The sequence below is a fragment of the Schistocerca gregaria genome, chromosome 1, assembly GCF_023897955.1.
Source record: "Schistocerca gregaria isolate iqSchGreg1 chromosome 1, iqSchGreg1.2, whole genome shotgun sequence".
Lineage (NCBI taxonomy): Eukaryota > Metazoa > Arthropoda > Insecta > Orthoptera > Acrididae > Schistocerca > Schistocerca gregaria.
The window spans coordinates 1197268416-1197285278 of NC_064920.1; the positions used below are offsets into that span (position 1 = coordinate 1197268416).

The 16863-nt window shown below is 42.1% G+C and overlaps 1 protein-coding gene across 2 annotated transcripts in view; it reads left to right on the top strand.

The window, feature by feature from the left end:
- LOC126284689 (BMP-2-inducible protein kinase) overlaps nt 1-16863 on the top strand; it is a 240775-nt gene that overhangs the window by 156272 nt on the left and 67640 nt on the right. For both annotated transcript variants that reach the window (XM_049983815.1, XM_049983824.1), the window contains one exon: nt 9968-10060. In XM_049983815.1, coding sequence (XP_049839772.1) covers nt 9968-10060 — 93 coding nt within the window. The remainder of the gene's footprint in view (nt 1-9967; nt 10061-16863) is intronic.

Here is a 16863-nt window from a genome sequence, read left to right on the forward strand (position 1 = left end):
TAAATTAATTTTGATTCTAAATAACTAATGGAAAATCTCATATAAAGATGTGAAACAAATACTAACAAAGAGATAGAGGGGCTGGCCAGTACTTACCTCAGCTCAGTACAGCCGATAGATACACAATCACTGAAGAAGAGAAAGTGTTTAGATGACAGATGTAAGTGACATCTACATCCATACTCCTCAAGCCACCCGACGGTGTGTGGCGGAGGGTACCCTGAGTACCTCTATCGGTTGTCCCTTCTATTCCAGTCTCGCATTGTTCGTGGAAAGAAGGATTGTCAGTATGCTTCTGTGTGGGCTCTAATCTCTCTGATTTTATCCTCATGGTCTCTTCGCGAGATATACGTAGGAGGGAGTGATATACTGCTTGACTCTTCGGTGAAGGTATGTTCTCGAAGCTTTAACAAAAGCCCGTACCGAGCTACTGAGAGTCTCTCCTGCAGAGTCTTCCACTGGAGTTTATCTATCATCTCCGTAACGCTTTCGCGATTACTAAATGATCCTGTAACGAAGCGCGCTGCTCTCCGTTGGATCTTCTCTATCTCTTCTATCAACCCTATCTGGTACGGATCCCACACTGTTGAGCAGTATTCAAGCAGTGGGCGAACAAGCGTACTGTAACCTACTACCTTTGTTTTTGGATTGCATTTCCTTAGGATTCTTCCAATAAATCTGTCTGGCATCTGCTTTACCGACGATCAACTTAATATGATCATTCCATTTTAAATCACTCCGAATGCTTACTCCCAGATAATTTGTGGAATTAACTGCTTCCAGTTGCTGACCTGCTATTTTGTAACTAAATGATAAGGGATCTATCTTTCTATGTATTCGCACCACATTACACTTGTCTACATTGAGATTCAATTGCCATTCCCTGCACCATGCATCAATTCGCTGCAGATCCTCCTGTATTTCAGTAAAATTTTTCATTGTTTTTCATTCTTAATTGCTAGCTAACATTGATAGCTAACAAAAGGGACAAAACAATGAAGAATGTGGACCATATAGGTGATCTAAATAATTAATGGAAAATCTCATATAAAGATGTGAAACAAATACCAACAAAGGGATAGAGGGGCTGGCCAGTACTTACCTCAGCTCAGTACAGCCGATAGATTGTGTATCTATCGGCTGTACTGAGCTGAGGTAAGTACTGGCCAGCCCCTTTATCTCTGTTAGTATTAATTTTGATTCTATAATATTTCCTTGCATTTTAGCACTGAAGATGGCTATTTATAACCGTAGATTTGCAAGAATAATAAAGACTACTGGGATTGTGACTGACTGCCGTGTGCCTCCCCTTCCTTATAGTGTATGGTCGCTGTGCATGACAGTTGTGATAGAATCAGAGTTGGTTATATCCTCAATTCTCTTTTCCATTCCTCTGTACATTATTCTTGTCAGCAACTTGAATGCATGAGATGTTTAAGCTGATTGTGCAATAATTCTCACAATTGTCAGCTCTTGCAATCTTTGGAATTGTGTGGGTGATGTTTTTCCAAAAGTCAGACGATATATCGTCAGACTCATACGGTCTGCAGACCAATGTAAGTGGTCATTATGTTGCCACTTTCCCCAATGATTTAATAAATTCTGATGGAGTCTTATCTACCCCTTCTGCCTTATTTGATTTTAAGTCTTTCAGAGCTGATTTAAATTCTGATTCTAATGTTGGATCCCTTATCTCTCCTATATTGTGTCCTGTTTCTTCTTTTTTATAGAGGCCATCAACATATTCTTTCCATCTGTCAGCTCTGTCCTGTGCATTTAACATTGGAATTCCCATTGCACTCTTATAATGCTACCACTCCTGCTTTTAGTTTCAGCAAAGGTTGTTTAGACTCTCCTATATGCTTAGTTAGTCCTGACAATTATTTCGTTTTCGATTTCTTCACATTTTTCATTCAGCCATTTTGCCTTAGCTTCCCTGCACTTGCTATTTATTTAATTCCTGAGTGACTTGTGTTTCTGTATTCCTGAATTTCCTTGAACATTTTTGTACTTCCTTCTTTCATTGATCAACTGAATTATTTTTACTGTTACCTGTAGTTACCGATGACTTTCTTTCCACTTTTGTGATTGCGCTTTCTAGAGGTACCCAGTCATCTCGAACTCAACTGCCTACTGAACTATTCCGTCTGGCAGTGTCAGTAGCGTCAGAGTACTTAAAGTGTAATTCTTCACTTCATAGTAGTTCCGTATCTCACTTCTTTGTGCAGTGATTCTTCCTCTCTAGTCTCTTAAATTTCATACAACTCTTCATCACTGCTAAATTGTTATCAGAGGCTATATCTGCTCCTGGGCATCCCTTATGACCCAATATCTGATTTCGGTATCTCTGTCTGACCATGATGTAACCTAACTGAAATCTTCCCATATCTCCTGGGCTTTTTTAAGTCTGCTTTCTCCTTTTGTGATTCTTGAACATAGAATTTACTGTTACTAGTTTAAATTTATTGCGAACTCAGTTAGCCTTTCTCCTGCTACCGATCCCATATTCTCCTAACCCTTTCTTCTACTCCTTCCCCTACAATCACATTCCAGTCTCCCATAACTATTTGATTTTTGTCTCCCTTTACATACTGAATTACCTGTTCAGTAACCTCGTATACTTTCTCTCTCTCTCTTCATCTCTTGCAACATTGGAAAGTTTCCCTGAACTAACATTGTTGGTGTGCTTGCTACAGATACTGACAGGAAGCACCTTATCAGTGAACTGCTCAAGTAATTCACTGTCTGTCCTAAACTGCTCACAGTTACTCACTGTCTGTCCTGTCTTCATATTCATAACAAATAATTCTCACATTGTACCATTTTCAGCTTTTGTTCATGTAACCCACTACTCATCTGACTATAAATCCTCATCTTTTTTCTATTTCCTTCACTGACCCACACTATATCTGGATTGAGCCTCAGCATTTTACTTTCAGATTTTGTAGCATACACATTGTGTCTTTAGTGCAGTGGTTTCCATTGCCTTCTGCATCCTTATACTGTTGACCATTGTTGATTCTTCCACCTTTAGGGGCAGTCTTCCATCCCAAGGGCAAGAGAGTGCTCTGAACTTCTGTCCTCCTCTGTCCTCTTTGATAAGGCCATTGGCTGAATGAGGGATGACTTCTTATGACAGAAGTTGTTGGCCAGCACTGCAAATAAGTTTTATTCAAAATTAGGTGGTGATGTGGTTCAAACTCAGGCTGAGAACATTTTGATTACTTATCAAAGACGTTACCCCTAGACCACAGGTAGGAGAATGGACTACATATAGCCAAGATAATTCCTACAGCTCTGATCCAACATACCCATGCCCATCAACACCTCAGTTGCCTGAGACTGCAGGCGTGTGTGAGAGTTGGGTTTGCGTGCGTGCGTGCGCTTGTGTGTGTGTGTGTGTGTGTGTGTGTGTGTGTGTGTGTGTGTGTGTGTGTGTGTGTGTATTGTTGATGAAGGCCAATGGCTGAAAGCTTTAATTGTGAAAGTCTTTTTGTTGTGCCTATCTCCCACTTAGCATCTTTGCTATATGGTAAGTGGCAACTTTCCTTCTTAAAACAGCACATTTGATAGTTCACATGAGTTTTATATAATGATAGATCTGTAAATATTAAGTGCAGGTGCCTTCATAATTGGAACTGCAACAAGATGAAACTCTCATTTCTATGTTATGAGCAAAATTTAACACGAGCTTATACATAATTTCCATAAACAAAAGAAGGAAAAAAAAAAAAAATAACAGCAACTCAAAAAGTTGTAATTTCTCATAGTTTTGCCAGTGCTGAGAAGTACTTAAGACAACATCTCATTGTACTGCATGCACTTTGCAAATAAATTAAAGGGTAACTTTTTTTTTTAAACCCCTTTATATTCCCCGAGTGTAACACAGAAGTTTGAAATTTGGCTCAAAGGTGCCTACACTTTCCTCTGTAATGGTGCCAAAGCAAGGTGCCCTGTGATGTTTCACTCAGGCCCGTCGACTCTTCAAATAGCAAGTTGTCAATACATGTAAAGAAAAGCTAGAGTTGAATAGTTCTTGCGAGATATAAGGTGGAGTAGTGATGTCACATTGGCACCAAATAACACCACAATTCAGTCCAACACCACCATGGACATGTCACAATGGGAATGTCGCAACAGTCCCCCTACCCATCTCTCCCCATCTCTTGATACCTCTGTGATGTATATCAGAATCGTGATGCCCAGCATTGAAATAGTGCAGTTTTGGTATGAGTGACTGAGGAAAACATTTCAGGACCATCACCATTCAGAATCGACACGAAAGGGCCTCAGGAGGTGGGATAAAGTGCAAAAATGAATGTGAGAACAGTAAACAATGACTTAAAAACCTTCATACACACTGTAATTAGTCTAATCATACCATCGCAAAATCTGTAGGAGTGATGTGTAGGGGCTTATAATATATCCTAGATGATCCTCTTACAACTTTGTAAGTAAGCTCCTGTGTTTTAGTCAGCATCATTCTGCAACCATCTGTCAGTTCAGGTTTTTATAGTATTACGTGGCGGTCCCCCACAAGCCAAACCAACCTGTCACTATCCGTACTGCCTTTCTTTTTATATGTAACACAGAAATAGCACAATTTTGGGAATGTAGGTGCTATTAATATTGTCTACTGGCTTAGAACATGAACACTAAGGGCCTCAAAACACTCTTGGGACACTTTTGAACTTACTTCTAGATCCATCTACTGGATTGCCCTTGCCCAGAGCTTTGAAGATATCATACAAGAAAAGCACAATTTGATTTTTGTGTGACCAACATTATTGGAACCCATGCTGGTTGGAATGGAGGAGATCATTCTATTAGAGATACCTCAGTACTTACCGGTGCAAAATGTGATACAGGATTCTACAACAGATGGATTTCATTGGTACCAGATGGTAGTTTTGTGGATCACTTTCACTACCTTTCTTCTAGATGGTGACCTATGTTTTCTTTAAATAACTGGGCATAGTTCTAATTTCAACAGAATTGTGGCTTACACTGAGGTGATAAAAGTTATGGGATACCTCCTAACATCGTGTTGGACCTCTTTTTTTTTGCCTAGTGTAGAGCAGCAACTTGATGTGGCATGGACTCAGTCACTGGAAAGCCCCTGCTATGGGGTCAGAGCAGAATTTTGTGTACAAACTGACCTCTCGAATATGTGTCATAAATTTTTGATGGGATTCATGTCAAGTGATCTGGGTGGTCAAATCATTTGCTCGAATTGTTCATAATCTCATCTGACGATTCCACGGTTTTCCAGTTATCTAGGGCCCAACTGATAGGGTCTAGAGCCCTCGACGAAGCACTGTATTGTTTTGTATTTATTGGTCCTGTTGACTACAAGGCAGCTTATGTATAAGACTTTGGACAAGACAAGTTATAGGTTTACAGCTGAAAGTCATTTCTGGGCTTGCTTACTTAAGGTTTCAATAATACACTTTATACATAAGTAACAAACTTCATAAATTTAAATATTCTTCAATGGTGTAAAAGCAGTGATGCTGTAAATATGACTTTAAAGATTTTCCAAAGTTATTGGCCTCAGTAATAGCTTTTCTGTTTCCATAAATTTTTTTTATAAAGCCTAACTCCCAAGTGAAAGGTATCTTTTTGGCACAGAACTGTGCTGATTTGGGTTATATGTAAGTTTCTGTTTTGTCTGGTAAAGTGATAATGTATATCAAAGTTTTTTAGCAGCCTGCAGTCCTTTTCTGTCATATATATTTTAAAGAATAAAAGGGTTTCCATACTGTATACACATAGTAATGGAGGAATAGCAGATTTCTTAAACAGAGGTTTACAGAAATTTCTAGCCTGCACGTGGCTGATGATGTGCTCTTAGCAAAGGCACTCGCTTCAGTTGTCTACTGCCGCGAAATTTTGCCATAGGGTTCTAATGGATATGTTTGTCGTACATCCCACATTGATTTCTGCAGTTATTTCACATAATGTTGCTTCTCTGTCACTGACAAGTGTACACAAATACCACGGTTCTTGGTTGTTAAGTGAAGGCCATTTGCCACATGTTGTCCATGGTGAGAGGTAATACCTGAAATTTTGTATCTTTGGCACACACTCAACACTGTGGATCTTGGACTGTTGAATTCCCTAACGATTTTTGAAATGGAAAGTCCCACACGTGTAGGTACAACTACCATTACTCATTCAAAGTATGTTAATTTCTGTTGTGGGATCATAATCACGCTGGAAACCCTTTCACATGTATCACCTGAGTACCAACGATCTCCACCAATGCAATGCGTTTTTGTACCTCGTGAATGCATTACTACAGTCATCTGTATATAGGTATATTGCTGTACCGTGAATTTTATTCCAACACATGCTAATAGGCATTTATCCTTACAGGAGGCATAACATGATTTTCTGAGAAATAACTGACATTCAAATGTGTATTCTGGCTGAGAAATCTACTGCATAATCTATCTTTGATTTGATTTGAGCAGGGAGACCCAGCCCATTATTACCTTCACCAAAACAGTCTTTATTAGGCGGTTTCACTACCTGTGATTCTAGTAAGGCCAAACAGCACCCTTAAAGAGAAGTAGGAGGCCCTTTACAAGTTCTTTATTACACACATCTTCCTAAGGACTTAATGACATTAATACTCTTGTCTTTTGATGGGGCTTATTTCTCTATTGATGGGGCTTATTTCTCTATACCCAATGTGTGTAGGTGTTTCTTAAAATTTCCACAGTTGTCATAAGTCCTGTCATGAGTTTAGTGCGTCTCCCGTTGAAGCCTCAGGCTACAGAACTTCTCTTAAAACATGCCTTTGGCATCATAGTGTGCCATGTTTTGTTTTTGTATCTTTGTCCAATATTGTGTGTGCCGCCTTTTGATACAGGTGCATAGTTTCGATTTCACCATCAACTAGGTCAGGTTCTGGTCCAGTAAATGGAGTCGTCACACTTGACCTGGCCAGCCTATCAGCTTGTTCACTGCCACTGATTCATAAGTGAGCAGGCACCACAGCAGCTTTACGCTGTTGCTTCCATTTAGCCTCATTAGGACTTTGTGGCATTATGTTACAATCTTTGATCACATATCGGGCTGTAGAGATTTCGTGGCCGCTAAGCTGCCAGAATAAATGTAGATACTACAGTCTTTGTAACACATATGTAAATTCTCCTCCTTGCACACTATCACAGTGAACAGATATTCACCGAGGCCATCTTCCATAGAGATGCCACTCTCTACTCTAAGCTGTACACTATGAACCATCGCGCCAACAACTTAGTCCATTTTCGACGCATTGGCAAACCGGGCTATGTCTCCTGCACGGTGTTGTCGTTAGTTCTTCCACTGATCCCCACTTCCAATTGTTAGACTGAAAGGTCTATTGAAGCAATTGAAGTTACTGTATAGTCAGTCGGTGTTTCTCCGACTATTCCTATATTTACCACATTTGCTGTAGTGATGTGGGATTCTGACATCTTAAAGGTATCCAGTTACTTCAAGTTTTTAGCATGTATGCTTATACGCTGCCTCCATTTAAACCCACAGGTGTATTGGAGTGTTCAACTCAGTAGTGGGTGTGCTGCTAATACAGCCTGGTATGGCAATCAGGCAAGCCTCTGCACCTTGCCAGGCTTCTTAGCAGCCACCTTCTGTTCTACTTTGTTCCATTATACTGTTCCCCATAAATTATCCTAGGTCTTATTACAGCAGAGTTTATCCACTATATACTTGTGGGGTTTAGACCACACTTTCTTTCCACAGTCCCCTCTAGTGGTCTTAATAGTACATTTCACCTTGGATCATATATTCCTCATGTGAGGAGCCCATGACAGTTTAGCATCCAGGGTTACTTCTAGATACTTCACTATCCCCTCTGCAGGTAGAGTTTCGTCGAGAAGCTTATGATTCCAGTACGCGTGCTTCCACGTAAATGGTACCACAACAGTTTTGTTGGGTTGACTATTAGGTCCTGTCTCCTGCACCGGTTTTGCACAATGTTCAGTGCACATTGTGCCCTTGTTCTAACACTACTACCAAGTTTGCCAAGTATTGCAGTGGCTGAGCCTGTGTATCCTTGGCAAAAGTAGTCTCTTGTAATTAGCTCTTAAATACATTCAGTCAGCACTAGGTTTCATAGTAGTGAGGACAAAACCCCTCCTTGCAGGCGCGCTCTGGTGGTGTTGATCACCATTTTTTGTTCATTCCAGTGGCCTCTACCTGTCTCCCTTCTTTTTAATCTCTGTATTTATGGTGGTCTCAGTGTCGCTCTCTTCTGTGGCTCTAACCATGAATTCAAGTGTCTTATTGCTAAAACTCTACTTGATAAATGGGGAGGTGCAGAGAGACCGCCTTCCAACAAATTCGTGAGATGGTGTTTCACACAATTTGTGTGGCTGCTATACGTATAGATTTACTTGTAGAGGTAACTCAGTTAGCCACCTTTGTCTAGTGTGCACACTAACCAGTTTTTATAATGCTTTTAAAAAAAAGTACAGGCTCATTGGTCTCATGTCCTTAGCCTTGGTATGATCAGTTCTCCCTGGCTTCGGACTGAAAACAATCATTTTGTGACCTCCAAGCATTAGTAATGATTCCTGACACTAGGATAACCCTAAACAGCTTGCATAGGATGGTGGTGGTGGTGGGGGAAGCCGTGCCTGGGTCTGAACTGGGGTCTGCAGTCTTCCTGCTGCCGCCGTCGGGGGCAGTCCTCGATCTCTGGGGCCTCATCTTTCTCTCCAGGCTGAGTGCAGGGTTCAAAGCCTGATTTAAGTTGAAGGCAGCTGTCTTTGTTAATTAGATCGTCCTGTAGTCGGATCTCGATGGCCTCTTTAGTAACACAGTTGCAGGAGGAGGAGGATTGACAGAGTATTTTTGTTTTTTTGTAGTCCATAATATCGCCAGTCTTCATACAATGGTCAGCCACAGCTGATGTAGTGGCGTGGCGTAATTCGGTAGTGTTCGGTTGTGTTCGCGGCACCTCTCTTCTACAGTGCATCCTGTCTCCCCAATGTATGTGATTTATCGCACTGACAGGGAATTTGATAAACTCCTGCTTTTCGAAGGCCTAGGTCATCTTTTACTGAACCCAGTAGAGTCAAGGTTTTTGCAGGGGGTCGGAATACACATTTCATATTGTGTTTCCCCAGGACTCTACTGATTTTTCTTGAGGTGTTTCCGACAAACGGAATGCACGCCAATCACTTGTGTTCTTCTGTTTCTTCTTCTTGTTCTCTTGGCACAGTCTGTCTGAGTGCATGTCTTATTTGCTTCTGGTTGTACACATTTTTCCGAAATGTTGTCTCGAGGTGCTGCAGTTCTGCTGGAAGGCTCTCCTGATCGCAGATTGATCGTGCCCTGTGAACAAGTGTGTGCAAAACGCCTTCACGCTGGGAGTTGTGGTGGCAACTGAAGGCATTTAGGTACAAATCAGTGTGTGTAGGTTTTCTGAATACACCAGGTCCCAGCTTGCCATCAGGTTTCCGTTTCACCAGGACGTCAAGAAACAGTAGGGCACCATCCTGCTCCACCTCCTCGTGAACTGTATGTTGGGGTGCAGCGAGTTGAGGTGTTCAAGAAATTAATTTAAGCTGTCCCGTCCATGTGGTAAAACAACGAATGTGTCAACCATGTAGTGGAAGAAACAAGTTGGTTTTTCAAAGGTAGGAGACGAGGTACTGGCAGTAGTAAAGCTGTGAGGACGGGGCGTGAGTCGTGCTTGTGTAATTCAGATGGTAGAGTACTTGCTCGCGAAAGGCAAAGGTCCAGAGTTAGAGTTTGTGCAGGTGCACTGGCTTGCTAATCATTTGCATATGCAAGAATGCAGCATGCTTTAGGCCAATTTGACATTTCTTGCTTGTCGCTTTCAAGATGTTGCAGTTTTAATGGCCTGCACGATAGATTTTTACTCTGTGGTTTGAATGTTTCAGCTATATCTGCTTGCTGTTGCTAAAAAAAAAATTTCTCTTATTTTCAGGTATTTCAAATGTGAAAAGTCGCGAAAGTTTAGTGATGGCTTACACAGATACTCACGAAGATCCCTTTAGCTCTGCACCATTCAGTTTGCCAGGTAAGAAAGTTTCTGCATGCAAATCCATTAAAAATTTAATTACTATGTCGACCTACATACTTGATGTAAACAAATTCTGCACGCTCTGTTTGTGTGAGGTATGATGTCTTTCATTTTGCTGTACTGTAACAAATTTAGAGAGAGCTGTCATCACTACTTCTTAGGAACAGAGAAAAATAATAATAATAAAGATAAATTTACTGTTCTGGAAGTGTGCTGGCTTTACCTATATTGATGGCCTGTGACATAGTTAATTACACGTTACATTATGAAACAGGGTACACAAAAGACATAATTTTTTGTTATGATTTGTTAGAGTAGCTAATGTTTAGTTGCGACCTTATTACCTATTGGTAGACGACCCTTCTGGCAGTGTTCATTCATTCGGCTTTAATTCTTCTATAAGCTATCCATACGGGCCAGAGAAACATCGTCATTTGTTAGATTGCATGCAATTGGCTGTACCGTAACGGTGAGATTGCAGCAGCTATTGGTACAAGTGCTCATAGGTGATAACTCCAAAATATATTTTATACATGTAAGTTACAGTTACCGAGTATATGAGGTGTGTGAGAAAAGTAGTGAGACTGACAACACTGCGCATGATCTGGCCGTGCTGCGTTGCTCTTCTCATGTAGACTGCTGTGTTCATCCTTTCCACATGCTGCGTCCCATGATTTTTTGGGAGTGCCATCAGTGAAATTGTTTCTCTTGTATGTTACAAAAATTGAACAGTGGAATTTAGAATGACGTTATGCCATCAAGTTTTTTGTTAAACTTGAATCCACGAGTGTGACTTTCCAAAAGCTGGAACAGGCATACGGGGAACATTCCTTATCAAGAGCACAAATTTATTGCTACCACAAATTATTTTTGGAATGTTGAAAACACATTGAAGATGAACCTCGCTCAGGGTAAGCTTCATCTTCAAAAACTTATGTAAACATCAAACTTGTACTTGCTCTTGTGAGATGAGACAGACATTTAACAATAAGGATGTTGGCTGACCTGTTAAACACTTGCATCATACATACAGTTTAAACCAAAGTTTTGCGTATGTAAAAGGTGCCAAAATGGTGCCAAAAAACCTCACAACTGAGCAGAAGGATGTAAAAGAAATGTGAATGTTGATCTTCTCGAGAGGATGACCACGAATGGTTCAGTCATGTGATCACAGGTGATGAATCCTGGATTTTTGAGTGTGACCCTGAAACAAAGTGGCAAAGTGAGGACTGGCACACTGAGACATATGAACTGAAAAAAAGCTGAATGAGCGAATCAAAAATCAAAATATGCGGATTTGCTGTTTTGATAGCAGGGGTATTGTACATGAAGAATTTGTTCCTCCAAAACACGTTGTCAGCCGAATGTTTTACAAATATGTCCCTGAAAGGCTTATGAAAAAGGGTGAATTGAGTGAGACCGGACATTGCAGATAAGTGGATGCTGCATCATGACAACGCCCAAGCTACACAGCTACTTCTGTCGAGGAATTTTTGACCTCAAAAGGCATTCCTGTTGTTCCACAGCCCAGCTATTCACCCGATCTGATGTAGTGGTTAATAAAAAAAGAAAAAGAGAAAAGAAATGATTCGGAAATGAGGGAAGAAAATGGTGAATAAAAAGGGGGTTTTAAAATCGTAAATGACCGTGAAAAAGGGAAAGAACGAAAAGCAAATCGGACTTCGTGTTACAGAAAAGCTATCGGACTTCGTGATTCAAAAAGCTATTGTTAGGGTGGTCCTTGTGGCGTTTTTGAGCAAAAGTTAAACCAATTTCCACTACAAAAATTATTGAAAAGAAACAGAGAATAACAAAATTTAACTGACAAGGGAAATGGCGTAGCTTGGAGTTAATTCTTTACCACGTTAACATGTCTTCTTGTTTCATGCAGCGTGCAGGTCTTCAGAAATCTCCTACTTCATTTCTGCATGAAAAGTCTGCTCTGAAATCTTGCAATCGTCCAGGAATCACTAATTTATACCAATTAAAATCATCTTGATCAGATCAAGACTAGCTAATAAGTTTTTCTTTTTTTTATGTCTTCATCAGATCACGTCTGCCTTAAGCTTCGGCTATCAAGAGACAAACAGAAACAGATAGAAAACAAAAAAGAGTTACTCTCTGCCGTCGAGCGCTCATACTGCTGCGACGGTATAATTTTTATCTGAGGGAACGAGTGTAGCGCGGCGAAATTCAAAGTCCCACTACACTGAGTACTTGTGGCTTTTTTTTCTTTTCATGAAATTGGAAAATGTCTTAAAACAATGTCATTTTGGGACCCTGGAGAACATTCAAAAGAATGTGACTAATATGTTAAAGCCCCTCCTAGTTGAAGCCTTTCAGTGCTGCTACAAAGACAGGAAACAAGGACTCAGCTGGTATGTAGCTGTCAAACGGGACAATTTGTTGCTTGAAACAAATTAAAATTGGGTAGGAAAAAAATAAGTCTCATTTCTTTTCTCTCACAGCTTGTACAAGCTTTCACATAATAGTGTACGCATGTGTAAAGCAAAGAATATATTTCTGCCAATGGAGAAAACAACTATGAAGAAAAAGCATTTGGTAATATAAAACTGTGAAATAAATAACATGAAGTTAATGACGGTGGATTTGAGAAGTCTGTCAGAAGTGTTACTATAATAAGCTGCATATAAAAAGTCGTTTAATAATGTAAAGCTGAACGTAACAAAAACCATGCTATCGGCTTTCGTAGAATGAATTTAAAAAAACATGTGCATACTGTGCTTGTATATTGAAGGAATTAATTCTGGATACATTTAGACTCGCTAATTTATTATGTCAGTGGCACAATCCCATCTAGTTTCCCATCATCACGATCATGCAAATCGGTGCAAAAACTCTCGTCAATATCATAAGAAATCGTTGGCTGTTCATTCTCATTTATAATTCCATTTATGGTCTATGCTTCGCTTATAAGCTTACGAATTTAGTCTACTTTCTTCCTCCACGAGGTGGTTTCTACAGTACCAAGAACTCCACCTAATATCCTTTCTATTCTTATTTTAGTATAAGACTGTTACAGTAAAAGGCTTGTTATTATTTCTAGTGTAGGTCTCAACACCACCCCAAACCTATTAAATTGGTTTGAAATGGAAGTGAGGAGGTGACAACTTCATTTGCAACATACATAGTCATCACAAGCTTATTTCACTTCACAAGTAAATATAACAACGTTTTTGTCAAACTCATGTCCACAGCATTGTTTTTCATTAGCACCCACTGCACCATATTTTCTTTGCAGTCAATAGTTCTTGTGAGTTTTGTCTAATTTTACTGAAAGGTAAAGTGCATTATTCATTGCAAACACAATTGTAACACTGAACTGGAGCAACATATTTTTAACCACTGCAGATATCTTGAGTGGTCCATATTCTCATTGTAGTCAAAGGTTTTCTCCATCGAAAAACTAAAATGCCCTTCTTGCACAAAAAGTTAGAATGGGCCACAATTATTCCGGTTGCTCTTCCCGTTGGCTGATGACCGCTGTGATTCGGAATATCATCTGTCCGTCATTTGTCAACTGTTCCTGCAGCATTCACCCAAGATTCAACTAACCATATAAAAATGGATATCGTTTCTCATACTTTTATGCTAGAAGGTAGTACGAGCTGCAACAAAATGAGCTTATTTTGAGCAACAGTTTTGTCATTCTAACTTTTCCAAGTGGGCACCCGTACTTTTGACACCATTTTAAGTGATCTTTTTCCCACTGAGAAAAATTCTCATTATTTTAAAGCAGTTAGCAACTTTGCTATTATTTGCTATTTTTTCCTGCTATAAAATCTGATGAACTGCATTATTTGGAATGAATCTAGATATGTAACTGGAAAATACTGCCTTTTTCTTTCTTTCCAGGTATATTTAAAAATACACAGTTTTCTGCACATGTGCCTTGTGCCACGCGGTTTAATTCTTGCAAGTCTGGAGTAGTACTGTTATAACCTTTTATCACCAATAATAGCGTGGATATTCAAACACACTCACTTAGAAACAGTAGCTGGTTACATGATAACAACTCAGTATCTCTTATTCGACTGCCGTGCTGTGACATGCGGCCGGTGCCGTTCGTAGCTAGGTGGCGCTCCCGTGCTCAGCCGAGTTGCGGAGCGCCTCTATCGCCATTTGCGCGTACTGTCGTGGCGGCACTGTTAAATGTTGTGGCACTGTCACAACACTTTTACCCCCTAGAAAAAAATAAAACACTCACTTCCTTGGAAACATGGACAGTGTGGAGACATCCATGGCCTCTTGTGAGGCCCCGAGAAGATCCCGCGGAGAGACACGAGAGTATGGTCGAAAATGTCCAGGATGGAAGCTCGTGCGTGGAATGTGCCTCCTGGACGATGATGGGTGAAAACTCCGGAGCAGCATCCATAGGTGTCGTGGACCTCGGGGTGTGCTCCAGCGAGGTGGGTCCCGGAGAAGGCAGCGTTGCGACTGGGGCCAGTTCCAGTGTACTCGGAAGCGGTAGCGACGTCGGCTGCATCAACACGAACGGTAGATCGGCACCAGCGACAGGACTGGCTTCTCGGGCTGGAGGAGGCGAAGGAAGGGGCGGTGGCACCGGCGTGGCCACCACTCGTGGGCGCATCTGGTCGTAATGGCGAACAACCATGCCAACGTCTGTACATATTTGACAAAGCCGGCGGCCTCGAAGAGCCTTGACCACCCCTGGAATCCATTTAGGGCGAGATCCATACCCTCGTGCCTACACCTCGGCACCCACCGAGTATTTTCCCGCACTAGGGGACACAGCACAAGGCCTGACAGGGTGAAGCAGGTGAAGTAGAGTGCGTGATTGGCGGCCGTGCAACAGTTCAGCAGGGCTGTGATCACCCAGAGACGTGAAGCGATAAGAACTCAGAAATTGCAGCAGAGCATCATCTGTGGAAAAATCACTAAGGAATTTTTTCATCTGGCTTTTGAAAGTCCGGACAAGGTGATCGACCTCCCTATTCGATTGCGGATGGAAGGGCGGTGCTGTAATATGATGAATCCCTTGTCCAGTACAAAAATCATGGAAGGCCTGCGAAGAGAACTGAGGGCCATTGTCCGTGATGATCATGGGTGGAAGACCTTCTAGCGCAAAGATTTTGGACAAAGCCAACTTCGTCGCCGCAGTGGTGGGCGACGGACATCGAACAACAAACGGAAACTTCAAGAAGGCGTCAATCAACAGTAGCCAATAAGTACCGAGGAAGGGGCTGGCAAAGTCGGTGTGCACCCGTTCCCATGGCTGCCCCGGATCAGGCCACTGAGAGGGCATTGTACGAGGTGCAGCTAGTTGTTGAGCACACTGACCACACACAGCAACCATGTGGGCAATGTCCGAATCAATACCGGGCCAATAAATGTGCCTGCGGGCCAGGGACTTAGTCCGATAAATTCCCCTATGGCCTTCATGCAACAGTTTGAGAACATCTTTACGAAGAGAGGCTGGCACCACGACCCGTGGAGATGCGCCATCTGTGGTCAGAAGAACAACACCATCACGAGCAGACAGACGAAGGCGCAAGGCATGGTAGTTGCGAAGGGGATCCGATGCCCAGCCCTTGGTCCTGTCCGGCCAACCCCATTCCGCACGACGTTCTTCCTCATCAATGTGGAAACAGAGTAGTTCATCACGATCAAAAACCGGGGTCGGGGCCCATCGGCAATCGCGACAATGCGTCAGCGTTGGCGTGCTGGGCCATGGGGCAATAGTGAATCTCATAGTGAAAACGAGACAAGTATAAGGCCCAACGTTGCATGCAGTGAGCTGCCTTATCCGGAAGCGACGCTGATGGGCTGAACAGAGAGACCAGCGGCTTGTGGTCGGTGATGAGGTGAAACTTAGAACCATGCAAAAATACGCTGAACTTTTTTAGAGCATAAATGATAGCGAGTGCCTCCTTTTCGATTTGAGAGTAAGGCCATTGCGCATTGTTGAGGGTCTTGGAAGCATAGGCGATGGGTCGTTCCGACCCATCCTCATACCGATGGGCGAGAACAGCCCCTAGGCCATACTGTGACGCGTCAGTCGCCAGAACCAAGTGCTGACCCGGACGGAATGTGGCAAGACCAGGCGCCGACTGCAAATTAGCCTTCAGGCTGACAAAAGCCTGCTTACACTCGTCAGACCAACAGAAAGGGTCGTTTTTGCGTAACAGCTGATGCAGAGGATGAGGTACCGCTGCCGTGGATGGAATGAATTTCTGATAATAAGCAATCTTGCCTAAAAACGCCTCATGGGACAAGTGGAAACCAAGATACACAATGGAGGGTTGGAAGAACTGTGACTTGTGCAGATTGCACCTCAACCCAGCCGAATGCAAAACCCGAAATAGTGAACGCAAGTTGAAAGGTGCTCCTCACTGGAGGCCCCCGTGACAAGTCATCCAGATAGTTTTTTGCAGCTGGGAACGGAAGCCGTGAGCTGTTCCAAAAACCGCTGAAAAATGGCCGGCGCACTAGCTACGCAAAATGGTAACCGCTGGTACTGATACAATCCACAAGGAGTGTTGATGACGAGAAATTCCTTGGAAGAAGCATCCAACGGCAACTGATGGTACGTCTCCGATAAGTCAAGTTTGGAAAAGAACTGGCCCCCAGCGAGCTTGGTAAATAACTCCTCAGGATGGGGAAGAGGATAAGTGTCAATGAGGCTCTGAGCATTGGTAGTGGCTTTAAAATCACCACACAAACGCAGACTCCCGTTTGTAGAAACCACCACGATTGGCGATGCTCATTCGCTGGAGGTAACAGGAAGAATAATTCCTGAAGCTGTTAACCTGTCTATC